The 14884-nt window shown below is 44.3% G+C and overlaps 1 protein-coding gene across 1 annotated transcript; it reads left to right on the top strand.

Moving 5' to 3' along the window:
- The first annotated feature begins 1321 nt into the window (after positions 1-1321).
- CTSE (cathepsin E) lies at positions 1322-8986 on the top strand. Its single transcript, XM_049706648.1, is given in 7 exon segments — positions 1322-1336; positions 1460-1656; positions 3979-4101; positions 5295-5573; positions 5647-5661; positions 7294-7472; positions 8925-8986. Coding segments are annotated over 7 exon segments (870 nt in total).
- The last annotated feature ends 5898 nt before the right edge of the window (positions 8987-14884 follow it).

Here is a 14884-nt window from a genome sequence, read left to right as displayed (position 1 = left end):
ATAAATTTAATAACAAACTTGAAAAGGACATTACAAGAAATGAAAATTATAGACCAGTCTCTTTCTCATGAATGTAGACACAAAAGTTGTAAACAAAATATTAGCGAACAGAAACTATTTGTGTTTCAAAAATCACTGAACTGTACACTTAAAAGGGTGAATTATTGTGTATAAATCATATCTCAATAAATCTGACTTCTAATAAAGAAAAAATGGATCTTAACTCACACATTATCAAACTTCCAATAGATTGTAGATATATATAAATGTGAAAAGCAAAACAATAAAGCTCTTAGAAAAAACATAGGAAGATGTCTTCATGACCTTAAGGTAGGCAAAAATTTTTGTAACAAGTTCTTTAAAACTACTAATTATCAATCTAAGATCAATTTGACTACACTGAAATTCATATCTTCTGTTCATCAGAAAGCACCATTAAGAGAGTAAAAACATCTGTCACAATCTGGGAGAAGATATTTCTAGTACATATATCCAACAAAGGACTTTATTCCAGAATAAATAATGAACTCGTACTAATCAACAAGAAAATTGTAGATAACCCACTTCACAAAAGAGGATATCCAAATGTCCAATTTTATTAGTCATCTGGAAATACAAATTACAACCTCAATGTAGCCCACTGCATATTCACTAGAAGACTAAAGTGGAAAAGGTAGGCAACAGCTGGTATTGGTGAGGATACAGAACAACTGGACCTTTCAAAACATTGATATTGGAAATGTTAATTGATACAATCACTTTGGAAAACTGTCAGTATTTACTCAAGCAAAACACTTGCAAACCCTATTATCTAGCAGTTTTACTCCTAGGCATACATCCAACAGTAATAAGTACACATGTTCACCAAAAGACAAGTACAAGCAGCTCTATTAGCAATAGTCAAATACAGGAGACACCCCAAATATCCATCAGTGATAGAATGGATAAATAATGATGATATATTCATACCACGGAATACTAAGGACAATGAAAATTCTACAACAGCATGCAATAACATCATGTTGAGTGACAAAAGCCAGATAAAAAAGAATTCATACCATATGATTCCATTCATATAAAATTCAAAAATAGGCAAAGACAGTATAAGCTGTTAGAAGCCAAGAGATGGGTTATGTTGCTGTTTTGTCTTTTTTTTTTTGAGATTGGTTACTCTTAAGGAAAGTCTCAATGACTGGCAGGGTGGTTGAAGGGGTTTCTGGCAATGGGGTTGTAACGTCTGTGAAAACACTGTACACTTGTGATTTCTGTATTATACTTCAATAAAAAATGTTTACATAGAAAAAATTAAGTGGATGGGATCATGGCAAAAATTGTTGTATCCATTTAACCAAGGAAAATTGAGTAGGGGAAGAATTAGCTTTAGGACAGAAGAAGATTTCAAGAATCTGAGCCCGTTTGCCAAAGATCTGTGTGATTTTCCTTCAGGCTCCACCATTAGGTAGAAGGACTGACTGACGTCGGTCAGCGATTTGAAGAGAGTGTCACAGAGACTGACCAGTCCTTTATGAAGGCAGAGTCTTATGGCATTCTGGGCCTGGGATAACCCTGCTTGGCTGCTGAAAGGGTGACCCCAGTGTTCGACACAATGGCCCAGAAGCTGGTGGATCTACCCGTGTTTTCTGTGTACACGAGTAGGTAAGACCCATCAGCCCCACCAGGTTAAGGTTATGACTATAGGGAAACAACACGTCTAGACTTAGCAGTCACAACACCTGGGTTGGAGCTCTCGCTTGGTCTTGTATCAGCTGTGTGATTTGGGGCAAAACACTTACCCTCTCTGAATATTGAGAAAATGGGGTTTGCCTCAAAGTCGTTGAAAAAAGGACTTTGTAAACTATACCACACTGGAGTAATTAAAGAATCTCTGGGACTGGACATTCATTTATGCAGTGAATAAATATTTATCAAGCCCCTATTATGTGCTCACCATGCTGCTAGGCACTGGGAACACAATGGAACAAGAAAGACAGTCCCTGCCCTCAAAAAGCTTAATTCTAGTGAGAGGAGGTGCGGGAAAAAAAATTCAAATGTTAGCTGACAATAAAATAATTACACATTAATGGCTGGAATAACAAAATGTAGTATATGCATACAGCAGAAAATTATTCAGCCTGAAAGAGGAAGAAAATTCTAACAGTAGTGGAATTCATAGAGACAGAAAGCAGAATGGTGGCTGCCAGGGGCTGGGGAAGGAACAAGCAGGAAGTTATTGAACGGGTATAGAGTTTCAATTTTATAGGATGAAAAGGTTCTGGGGATTGGTTGCACAACCATATGAATATACTTAACACTACTGAACTGTACACTTAAAAATGGCTAAGAGGGTCGATTTTATGTGTTCTTTGCCGATTTATACAATTTTTTACATTGCATGTTGTGGTTGGAAAAGGTCATGAGACTCACCAGCCCTCGGACACATTTACCTGGGGTCCTGGGAGGGTCAGGGAGGAGATTTCTTACCTCTCTGACTCCTTCCCAAGAAAACTTGGCCTGAGCTTACCCTGTTTCAGCAGAAGCGCATTTCTCTCGCTCTCCTCTCTCACATGGAGAGCTTTGAATCTCCTCCATCACATGGCTTCCTCTCCAGCCTGATTGCAGTGGAGACCAGGCCTGGACGGAACTGTGAGTAAGAGGGCAGGCGTCTGGACAACCTCGCTTCTGCCCTTCAGAGCTTCCTGCTCCCTTTCAGCCTGGAAAGATGTGAATTGTGGTGGAAAACAGCAAAGCCTTTGCAGTCAGACTGACCTGGATTTAAATCCCCCCCTCTTGGGACTTCCCTGGGGGCTCAGTGGTTAAGAATCTGCCTGGCAATGCAGGGGACATGGGTTCGAGCCCTGGTCCAGGAAGATCTCACATGCTGCAGAGCAACTAAGCCCGTGCGCCACAACTACTGAGTCTGCGCTCTAGAGCATGGAAGACACAACTACTGAGCCCACGTGCAGCAACTACTGAAGCCCGCTTGCCTAGAGCCCATGTTCCACAACAAAAAGAAGCTACTGCAATGAGAAGCCCGCGCACCAGAACAAAGAGTAGCCCCTGCTCGCCACAACTAAAGAAAGCCTGCGTGCAGCAACGAAGACCCAACACAGTCAAAAATAAATTAATTAATTAAAAAAAATAGAAATCCCCCCTCTTGCATTACTTCATCTCCATGAGCCTCATTTTTCTCAAATGGACACTAGGCTGACATAAGAATAAGATGAGGCAAGAAAAATTCCTAGCACAGCGCCTTGCATAAAGGCCATCAACAAACATCAGCTCCTCCCCCCTCGTGCCTTGAAAACTGTTTTCCTTGGATTCCCACAGATATCCACTTCCCTTCCCCTTTACTGCCCTGCATACAGGGCCCCAAGTTTTGTCTTTCTCTGATCCTTTTCCTCCTGAAAACAAATCATTTTTAGGTCCTATTTCTGCAGGATCCTGCTAGGTGACAGAACATATTCTGAGAAATCAACACAATATTAATAAATATTCAAGCTCCAGTAAGTCACTTCGTGTTCAATGAGCGTCTTTGCCTAACACAAAAGAGTGAATACTGTGGAAATTCCTGGCACCACCATAATAGTGGAGAAGATACTTGGGGCAAAGGAGTCTTTGGGGGTGCCTCAAGTTGCGTGGTGAATGCACACCCCATGATGGTCCTGGCCTTGGTGCTGCATGAGTTCTGTTTGATCAGATCTGTGGTCTCCATTTCTCACCTCCTTACCCCTTCTATCCAAGAAGCTGGAGGATATTCACAAATCATTGAGCAGAGTTGTTTCTATTGTTTGCCCAAGAGGCTCCGACTAATCAGCTTGCAGCAGTCAGAAGCCCTGGTCTCAAAACTCAGGCTGATATTTCTGCCTATCTAGGTACTTGGTGTGAGTGACCAGACCAAGAAGCAGGGGCCTGGCTGAGGCTCGCCCCTGAGGTTTTCCAGTGGCCCTTCCTTGACAATCTGCCTTTCTTTCCATGTAGTGACACAGGAGGTGGTGCAGGTAGCAAGCTGATTTTCAGAGGCTAGGACCACTCCCATCTCTCTGGGAACATAGATTGAGTCCCAGTCACCAAACAAGTCTACTGGCAGATTGCAGTGGACACGTAAGCATCCTCCACAGAGTAGTTACAGAATGAGGGAAGAACTCATAACAGGCTCAGCTGAAATTGGATTAACTAAATTGACCTGAATGAAACTGCTGGTCACTGAGAGAGGATGCTGGGAGCTGGCTGCATGAGGCTAGAATATGGAGGTGCTGAGCAGAGGGGCAGGACGGGGCAGCAGACACATGGTACCAACACTCAGCTTCCTTTCTTGTACATGTGGTGTATCTTCAATTCAACAGAGAGTAAATACTAACACTCGGCCAACTACTCATTCAACATTAATTAACATGTAAGGCAAGGGTTGAATGACACAGGGGTGCAAAAGCGAATTGGACTCAGATTTTGCCTTCACAAATCACTGCAGAAGATGACACCTATACACAAACTACTACCATGTAGAGTAGAAGGTGGTCAGTACTCCATGAGATGGACCACCAAAGTGGCCCAGACCAGAAAGGGCAAGACCACTTCTATCTGAAGAACTCCTCAAGGGTTTCATGGAGGGGGTGGCATTGATTGAGTCTACACACACACACACACACACACACACACACACACACACACACAGAGGCGCGGAGCAATCAGGGAAAGTGGAACTAGATTCCTGCCACATACCTAGCACTATACTAGACAGTGCAGGAATTCAAAGAAATGTAATTCAAGTTTCAATTCAGCTGAAGATAAGTTCCTGCAAGGGGACAGGCATGTGCTAGGCACAGAGATACAAAAGCCAAAAAGGCTCCAATGTTTACTGTCTACTGAGGGTTTTTCAAACTGTAAGGATTTACCCATTTATGGGTCACGACATCATTTTAGGGGATCGTGACCTACATTTTTTAATGAAATGGGCTAAAATAGAAAATATCAGAGTGGACTTCATATATTAAGGTTAAGTACAGTGTCATGAAATTTTTATTTCCTGCGTGTGTGTGTGCATGTGTGTGTGTGTACTGGGTCAAGAAGTAAATATATTTCCTGCTATGCATCTCAGTCAAAAAAAAAAAAAATATATATATATATATTGAGAAACACTCATGTGGTAAGAGAGACCAAAATGCAAATTACTAACGTGCTTCAGCAGATTAGAGAACCCAGCAGAGAGTGAGAGCTGCTGGGGTGCCAGGGAAGCTTAGGGGGAGAAAGGGGAAGGAACAGGTAGGAGTAGCTGACGATGCTTCCTTTGTCCTCAGAATCCAGGTGGGAGGCACCATGATGTTCTTCTCCGAAGGCTGCAGGCCATTGTGGACCCAGGGACCTCCCTCATCACAGGCCCCTCAGGCGGTAGCAAGCAACTGCACAGACCACTGGGGCAGAGCCCATGGACAGGGAATTGGGAGGCCTCTGAATAGATCCTCTGTGTTCTATTTTTGTACACTCTGGAGTGTGTCAACATCAGTGTCTTGCCGGATGTCACCTTCACCATCAATGGGGTCCCCCACACCCACCAACCAACTGCCTACACCCTGCTGGTGAGAACTGTTTCCTTATTCTGCAAGTCACAGGGCCATCCTCACACGGCTGCCACTTCCCCTTTCCAAACAGTTGCCTGTACTCAGGGTGCCTTTACCCCTTGCCCCCCTCCCATCTTATCTAGCTCTGAAAGCATTCCCCTTGGGAGGGGTGGTACTGCCGATGGCAGAAATGCCACTGGGCTGGTTCTAACTTCCTGTTCTGCCATGAAGCAGCAGCAAACCTTGGACAAGCCATTTAATGAGGTTTTCTGACATTGTCAGGTAGGACTTTTCAACTGACAAAACTTAATCTCTTCAACCACCAAGTCAGACTGGGATATTATTAGCCCATTTGATAGATGAGGATACTCAGAGAGTTAAATGGTTCAAGATATGAGCTGCTAGAGGTAGGGGGATACAGAATAAGGTTATATCTCTTCTAACATTCAAGTTAACATTCTCCTCACACAAGAAAATGTCTTGTTGCAGGCGATTGGTAAGTTTGGAGAGTGAGGTAGAAAGGGAACTTCCAGGTGTTTTGGAAACCTATGATCCCAAATTTTCAATATCGCATTTCTTTGGCGACACATTTTAACACACCAACTTTGCCCAAGAGTCACCTGCAGCATCAGGGTGACTGCACCAGGATGGAAACACTAAGGTGTAGACAGAGGGCTTTCCCTACCCCCATAACTTGATCTCCATTCACCCCTTCCCAAAGCCACCAAATATAAACAGACAATGCAAGTGAAAACAAATGTTTTGCTTTAAAACACAAGCTTCATGTCAAGTCTCCTAAGCTCCTCCAACAAAGGAATTGTAGAGCTGCCACTGTGAACATGATGCTGAGGACAAGCTACACATTTCAACTGTGCCAAGTTCATTAGTCTATACACCTTTCCCCACTCCAACACCCCACACTCTCTCCCCTTCACCCTATGTGAGTCCCTGCTCACATGCACACCCTTCCCTGTACCCATTACGGTGCTATTGTCCTTTTATGCTAGCAGTTCTTGATCAGAGCCACCTTAATCCATCAAGGATGCTGTCATAGCTTTGCATTTTTGTCCCCTTCCTCTCAAGAAGACTCTTGAAGCTCTCAGTGAATTTTCCCAAACCCTCATCGGCAACGTCAAATTTCAAATGGTTGTTGGAAAGACAACTTCTGCCTGTTAGACCCCAAGTCTTTACCAAACCAAATAAGGTTGGGACAGTTATACTCCTCTCACGGATCAATGGATACCTACTTGCCTTATAACTTGAAGGAGCCACTCGAATGATTCTTCCCAGAACTCAAGAGAATAGCAGTGGCTAGCCACTTACAGAGCAATTACTCTCCCTTAAAAAATTAAATTGAGCTTTGCTAGAAACTAAAGAAACCAGAATTTAAGCCAAGATCTTCTAATGCCAAACCTTTTGCTGTTCCAGCCATGCAACGAGGTTTCAGTTTTCCCAATCGTTAAGATGGTGGTAAGGAGTGGAGGTGTATAACAGATGAACAATTATCAAAATTGCAGAACTTAGAAGCCAAGACCCACGTATATGAGATTGTGCAAACACTTTTTTGAGTAAACATGTATAGGTATACGAAACGGAAGAAAGAACCAACCAGCCAAAATTGTGAAGCGGCTGTCCAAGGCCATTTGGTATAGCTACCACTACTACACAGTACAGCCTCTAGACAGCACTACTTCCTTCTTTCCCTATACGTCATTTATATTCTTCTTTCCAATTCCAGAAATTCATGGATGGAATGAAGTTCTTAATCAGTGGTTTTCAAGGTTCTGACATCCAACTTCCAGCTTGGTCCTTCTGGACCCTAAGCAATGTATCATTAAACAGTTTTATTGCCTTTGACCATGGGAATAACCATGTGGGGCTGGCCCCAGCAGTCCCCTAAGCAGGGGCCTTGTGTCTGTGCCAGCCCCCCTGGAAATTCACCTGGGCCTATTAGGTTGGAACATTCTCCACAGCTGTCAAAGTTCTTTTCAATAGAATGCAGTTTTTCCAGAGCTGCAACCCAAATTAGAATGAAACAGAGCATGAGAACACACACATACACACTCACACACATACTTCATATACCCACATACACACCAACTCCACCAACATCATAATGGAAGAATTAAGTTGTATGCCCATACTTTTTATCGCTTTTTGCTAATGTTTTATTATGGAAACTTCCGAACATGTGCACAAGCAGAAATTATAGTACAATAAATCCCTGTGCAGCCCCACTCAGTTTCCACAACCCATCAACACATGGCAGGGACTGTTTTATCTGTTTCACCAGCTACTCCTCTCTTCAGCCCCACATACCTGGATTATTTTGAAGTAAAATTCTTAGCATCACATCATAAATCACCACATCAAATATTTATCCATAAACCCTTCTAATACAGGTATCCCCTGCTTTTCAAAAGTTCACTTTATACCACTTTGCTTTTATGAAAGACCTACATTAGTACCTGTTTTCCCTAAACTAAAGGAATCCAAAGAGGATTTTTGCACTTATGAAAAAAAGACAGAAATCGAAAAAAGCAGTCAGTGTTTGTTTTGCAGCAAGCTTTTATAGAGGCAGGGCATACCCAAGCAGTGAGAGTGGTACCACCAAGCTCCTTCATGGGAACTACACTCAGCATCTGGGCATCAAGCCTCCATAGCTTTGAACTGTATCTGTGAGCATCTGAGCTTTATCTTGATTTAATTTGTGTGTCCATTAGCAAGGTGTGTCCATTAGCATATTTTCATAGGAAACTTCTACTTTCAGATAGCGAGGGAAACCAGTATTCTTTTTTTTTTTTTTTTTTGGTTAATTTTATTCAAGCATAGTTGATTTACAATGTTGTGTTAATTTCTGCTGTACAACAAAGTGATTCAGTTATACATATATATATATTCTTTTTCATATTCTTTTCCATTATGATTTATCACAGAATATTGAATACAGGTCCCTGTGTGGGAAACCAGTATTCTTAAATGTGCTGTCCGTGTTCAGATGTTTCCTATTGCCTCATAAATGTTTGGTCATTTTTATGGTTGACTTGTTTGTGTCAGGATTCAAGGTTCACAAAGTACATTTGTTTGAAATGTCTCTTTTCATCCATAGTTGCACGTTCTGAATTTCACTGGTTGAAATCCAGAGCTGTCATGTAACAGGTTTGTCTGAGTTCATTGTTCCTATAAAACGATAGTTAGATCTAGAGGCCTTATTTCGTGGAAGGAACACTTCATAAATGGTGCTGGGTACCTCTACTGTATCCCATCGGGGACAGATAACGCCGGGCGCCTCTCAATTTGTAACGTTAGGACTGATGGGTGGGTTCCCGAGTTGTCAGCCTCATCCACCCACGATAACGTTCCCTTCAGCGTTTGACCTAAAGGTTTCAGCAGCCATTGATGATCCTCGCTTAGATCCACACTATCACTAGGGGCTGAAAACAGGGATTTTTCTAATTCTATTTTTCCTCCTGTATTTGTTAGCTGGAACTCTTCTATAAAAAACAACCCTTTCATTAACTATTGTCCACTATGAGGTACAGCTCATACAAGAAGGGCAAGATTACCTGCTTCTTTCCCTTTATTTATCAGTTTTCAGAATAATGAGTATGTTTCAACTTCCCTGCCATTTTTTAGTGCTCAGATCACCCCACGTTTAGCCAGTGGGCGCCGCTTCAATTTAGCTCCTGTGAACTTTTGACTTGACCTCAATACAAAGAGATGTTCTGGGCCCGTTTTCCCACAGTTCTGGTTCCTTGCAGTGTGTTCATGTGTTTGTTGTAAATGAAAATATTTCACAGTACATGGGAGGGGTGTGGTTGGAGAGAAAGAGAGAGGGAGAGAGAGGCTCTGAACAAATGCTTTTCACCTTTGGGAACCAGGGCCCATCCTAAGTGAGCTGATATGGGGAATCTGGGTCTAAGGACCATCCTTTGCCACTAGGAACAACTTGTCTTTCTGTTCCTTCCTTTCAATGTTGCTTTTTTCAAAATGGAAATATCTTCAGCGTTTTTCTTATTCTAAAATATGTGAAAGTCCCCCATGAGCCTCCTACTCAGAGATAAGCATTACTATCAATCTGAAGTTATCTTATGCAGACTTTTTTCCTTGCATATGTTATCAGAGATGGCTGTTGGTAAGGAAATCTTTTTCTTTTCTCATTTAACAGTAGATTTCCCATCAGTACATTCTTCTAACTCATTCAGCACAGTGTCAATCTATTTATCAAACCCTCTCTTAATAAATATTTGTTCTGTGCCAGGTGCTAAGAGAGACACCCCAAGACCTGCAAGACAACTGGGGCAGGCCCTGGCTGTCACTTCTGGCAGCAGAGGTCGTGGAAAACACACCAGGCTTAACCCTAACCCTAAGCCTGTATCTACATCTGGGCTCCACCCCTCACCAATCTGGCATCCTTGGCTAATTACTTTGTGTCTCTGGGATATTCTCCCTGCAGAGCTCTTGGGAAGAGTTGAGCCTATCTGGATGGAAGCGCTTGGGTCATAATGTTAGCACCCCTTCCCTCTAAGCATCAGGATCCAAGAAGTTCACAGCTACACACATGCACACACTTTTTTTGCTTTGTTTTTACTCTCTTTTTGCCTGTATATATATATATATATATATATATATATATATATATATATATATACACACACACATTTTTTAAACTAAATTATTGCTTTCAGAGCAATATTTAAGCAATTAAGTCAAAAGCATCATAGTGGGGCTTCCCTGGTGGCGCAGTGGTTGAGAGTCCGCCTGACGATGCAGGGGACACAGGTTCGTGCCTCGGTCCGTCGGGAAGATCCCACATGCAGCGGAGCGGCTGGGCCCGTGAGCCATGGCCGCTGAGCCTGCGCATCTGGAGCCTGTGCTCCGCAACGGGAGAGGCCACAACAGTGAGAGGCCCGCGTACCGCAAAAAAAAAAAAAAAAAAAAAAAGCAACATAGTGGAGTGGTCAACAACACAAGCTCTGTGAGGGCGGGCGCCAACCTTTAGAGGGCATCCTGCAGACTTTCTCCTCAAGGGTGACATGGGCAGCAACCCTGATGTGCTGGCCTAGAGCCTGGGGGTCCAGGAGCCTGAGTGGTGGAGGCTGAAGTATGAAAGTGATGCTTCAATCACATCTGTAGGAAGTGAAATCAGCCTCAGTCCCAAGGCTGCCCGAACCCAGTTCTGCTCTGAGCACTCTGGTCCCTCAAGGCAGAAGTGATGCTTTCAGTCAGTGTGGACTAAAATCCTGCTGCCTGTGTAAACCTATTTAACCCTAATAGCTGCTTTGGGTTTTCCACAACTGACCTTGACTCTTTGTGACCTTCACATCATTGGTTATTACCTCTGAAATCCAGGACCGTGTCCCGTGTCCCACGTCTGATACTAGCTCACCACCTCTCAGGGATGGGCCAAGAAGTTTGGCCAAAGCTTCACTGTGCCCTGGGAGCTGTTAAAGGATGCTGTATTCATCTCCTAGGGCTGCCATAACCAAGTACCACAAATTGAGTGGCTTAAGACAACAGAAGTCTATTGTCTCACAGTTCTGGAGGCTAGAAGACCCAGATCAAGGTGTCAGCCAGGCCATGCTCCCTCTGAAATCGTAGGGGAGAAACTTTCCTCACCTATTCCAGACTTCTGGCTGGAATCCTCGGCATTCCTCGGCTTGCAGCTGCATCACTCCAATCTCAGCCTCCGTCATCCCATGGTGCGTCCCTGTGTGTCTCTGTCTCTGTGACTCTTCCCTCTTATGAGGACACCAGTCACATCAGATTAAAGCCCCATACTACCCCACTACGAACTCATCTCAATTTTAATTGCACCTCCAGCGACCCCATTTCCAAATAAGATCATTCTGAGGTACAGGGGTTCAGACTTCAACCTATCTTTTAGGGAAACTCAATTTAACCCGTAACAGATGCTCTGCTAACTGACTGCTCTTATATTTGACTTTTGGCTTCTTAAAATCCTTTTAGGAGTTTTCGGTGTTTTGTTGTTCTTTTCTTGTCTTTTCTCTTCTTTTCTTTTCTCTTCTTTCCCTCACAACAAATCTGTAAATTAGGCAGAGGAGGTTTTCTTACCCTGTTTTGTAGATGGGGAAATTGGGTTATAAAACAATGAAACCATTTATCAAAAGTAGAGATGGGGCTTCCCTGGTGGCGCAGTGGTTGAGAGTCCGCCTGCTGATGCGGGGCACACGGGTTCGTGCCCCGGTCCGGGAAGATCCCACATGCCGCAGAGCAGCTGGGCCCGTGAGCCATGCCCGCTGAGCCTGCGCGTCCGGAGCCTGTGCTCCGCAACGGGAGAGGCCGTAACAGTGAGAGGCCCGCATAACGCAAAAAAAAAAAAAAAAAAAATGTAGAGATGAAGGTAGAATTCATGTCTCCCAGCTCCTAATCCACTGCTTCTGATTCATCCTCCTCCCCCACCCAGGTAGTTGCCAGTTCAGGATATCTCAAAGGCAAGGATGAAAGGTAGATTCTAAACAGTCCCCCTAATAATGTTTACTTGTTAAAATAAAAATGTATAAGCTGCTGAAAAGTTAATGGTTGCTGACCCCCAAAAGGATTCAAACAGCATCCTCATGTCTGCTCCTACATGGAGATAAGACCTTGCCAAAGGGTTCCGGGGAGGCTGCTGTTTTTGTGTGTCGGGCATCACTTCCTTTGAGGAATTGTTCCCCTCCTGTTCTAAGTCCTATGGCCTCTCCTGGTGGTTCCTGGGTTCCCGTCATCACCAGTGACATTACAGGGGAGGACACAGGCCTCAAGTCACACCTGTCAGACTCTCTCTCCTGGCAATGGGAATCTTGAGTGGGACCCCACAGGACAGAGGGGCGCCTGGAGCTGAGCCGTGCATGGCAGGCACACAGAGCGCCAAGGTCTCAGGGCTACCCTGCTTCTGTCCTTCCTACTGTGTCTGTTCTCAGCTAAAGAACTCTGGCACGTGCATCTCACTGTAAGAGGGGGGCTGGGATGACTGTCCCGTGTGAGAGTCGGTGGCCTCAGGACTGTGAAGTCTGCTCTTTTCTCTAAGGAAAGTCCCAAAGCATATCTCAGTGACTTTGGCTGGGGAACCCTTAAAAGAAGAACTTGTGCTTAAGAGGATGGTAAGGGGAGAGAAGCTATGTGAGAACTTACCCAACACCCCACACACTTGGGGTGTGTAAAACACATCAGGGTTTAGAGCTATAAGTCCAGGCCTCAGGACCATAGTGTGCCCCCTCTCCTCAGCTTCAACATCTGCCCTCATCTTTTCAACACTTGCCAGGTTATGACATAACACTAGCTTCTATAACAATGAAACCCCCAAATCACAGTGCCTTAGCACCATCAAAGTGTATTCCTCGTTCATGGAGAGGCCAGTTGAAGAGTCGATGATTCAAAACCCTGGGATCCGTCTGCCTTGTGGTTCCCACATCCCCTAGGACCTCAGAGTCATTCTACTGTCCTGTGGACAGGGATAGAGTATGGCAGCTCCTATAAGAAGTCTTCCCAGGCCAGGTTTGAAAGAGGCCCAGTACCAGCGGGACACTTCTCTATATCCATTTGACTTGAGCTCTATGGGACCAGGGGCTCTGTCTTGTTCACCATTCTGTCCATTGCTAAAATGTGGTCCATGACCATGCCTGTCTATAGGGGGTGGGAAATGGCAGTGAGCTGCGGCCTGGCGGTGTAAGGGGGCTTGAATGAACACTGGTCGTTTCTGCCTCACCAGGCCTCTGGCTGGGATCCTTTCCTTTCTCCTGATTCTTAAATGTGAGTATGTCTCAAGTTCTGCCTCAGCCCTCTTCTCCCTCTCTCATTCTCCCCTCTCCATTTCCTTACCCTCTCCCACATCGGGGATGATGTGTCTCTGCTGAGTGCAACCAATGGAGACAACCCCTGTGTCAACATCTCTAAGCAGACGACCTGTAAATTTATGACCTTTTCAAATTAGCTCCTGTATCTCTGTTTCTCATCCTACACTATCTAGCCTGACCTCTTGTCCTACAATTCATTCATTTACCCAAGAAATATTTATGGAGTCCTATCTTGGGCCTGTTTCCTTAAGGGGAAATTTTTTTTAAAATGCCTGAGTCAGAAGCTTATATTTAACATTTTATTGGGAAGTTCAATTCAAAGGAAGTAAGAAAGGGGGAAAGGGAAGTGAAGAAGAAAGAGAAGGGGAATAGATACAAGGAGGTGAGTTTCCAAGCTGACTACAGATTTGCAGCAAACACAGGCACCTCCAGCAAACTCTCTGCATGGCAGCAAGGCGGTAGACTGAGGGCAGCTCAGAATGCACCATTGGCAGGGAGGTGGTGAGGGCCAGAGGTGAGTTTGAACCATGTCTTATTTCCACTGATAAAATACAAGTATCCATTTTGTGTCCCCCAAAGGGTCTGACACACTCAGATTATTGAATGAATGTGTGCAAGAGGGAAGAAAGGAAGGAACTTCAATGCACAGTGTCAGGGCCTCCCCTGCAGAGTAGAAGCTGGACGCCATTTTCCAGTGGAGCGTGTGTCAGAGGAAGAGAAGGGAAGTTGCTGACTTTTGATCCATGCAGACAGAGGAAGTGGGGACTAGAGCCTGAAGGTGGTTAGTGACTTGGCTTCCAAAGGTGTTAAGGGTAGTTTTCAAACATCCCCTAAAAGTATAAATTTCAGTCCCATATTCAGAGGCTGTAATGACTAGCTGAGGAGAGTTCACTTCCCCTACCCAAAAGCACCCATAGCAGCTGTCGGGCCCATGGTAACTTTTACATGTTCTCTGGAAGAGGCTCAAATGTGCCTCTATACCTCTACAGATACCCGTCTCTCTCCCTCCCTCCCTCTCTCTCTCTCTCTCTCTCTCTCTCTCTCACACACACACACACACGTTCATTTAAAACCTGATCTCAGAAAAGCAGAAGAATGGGGGGCAGGGGATTCCAAAGGGCACCAAATTAAGGGCAAACTGGCTGTCATAAACCAGTGGTTGTCCTGAGGGCGAATGGAGGCATCCTTTCCAAAGTAAACCAAGTGGAATATGTCCTAGAATTTTTCCAAATTTAATGTATCCTGTCCAATACTACACTTCATGGAAATCACTGCACCCTCCCTCCAGGCATGTTTGCTAGTGAAACAAAGAAATGAGCTTCAACTGAAGCTTTTGTTCCACCAAAAACTCCTCTCCGGGGCCTGTATCTAGCACTGCATGTGGCCTAGTGTGGGTTCAGGGATATTAAGTCCACCCTTGAGGAATGTATAGTCTACCCGACCAGACAGACCTAGACAGTAGCAAAGAAGCAGCGTCAGAGACTCAGATTGGAGAAAAGGAAGAACTTTTTGACGGTGAGGACTATTAAACAA

This window comes from Orcinus orca, chromosome 1 (assembly GCF_937001465.1).
Source record: "Orcinus orca chromosome 1, mOrcOrc1.1, whole genome shotgun sequence".
Lineage (NCBI taxonomy): Eukaryota > Metazoa > Chordata > Mammalia > Artiodactyla > Delphinidae > Orcinus > Orcinus orca.
This window is presented reverse-complemented; position numbering and strand designations above follow the sequence as displayed.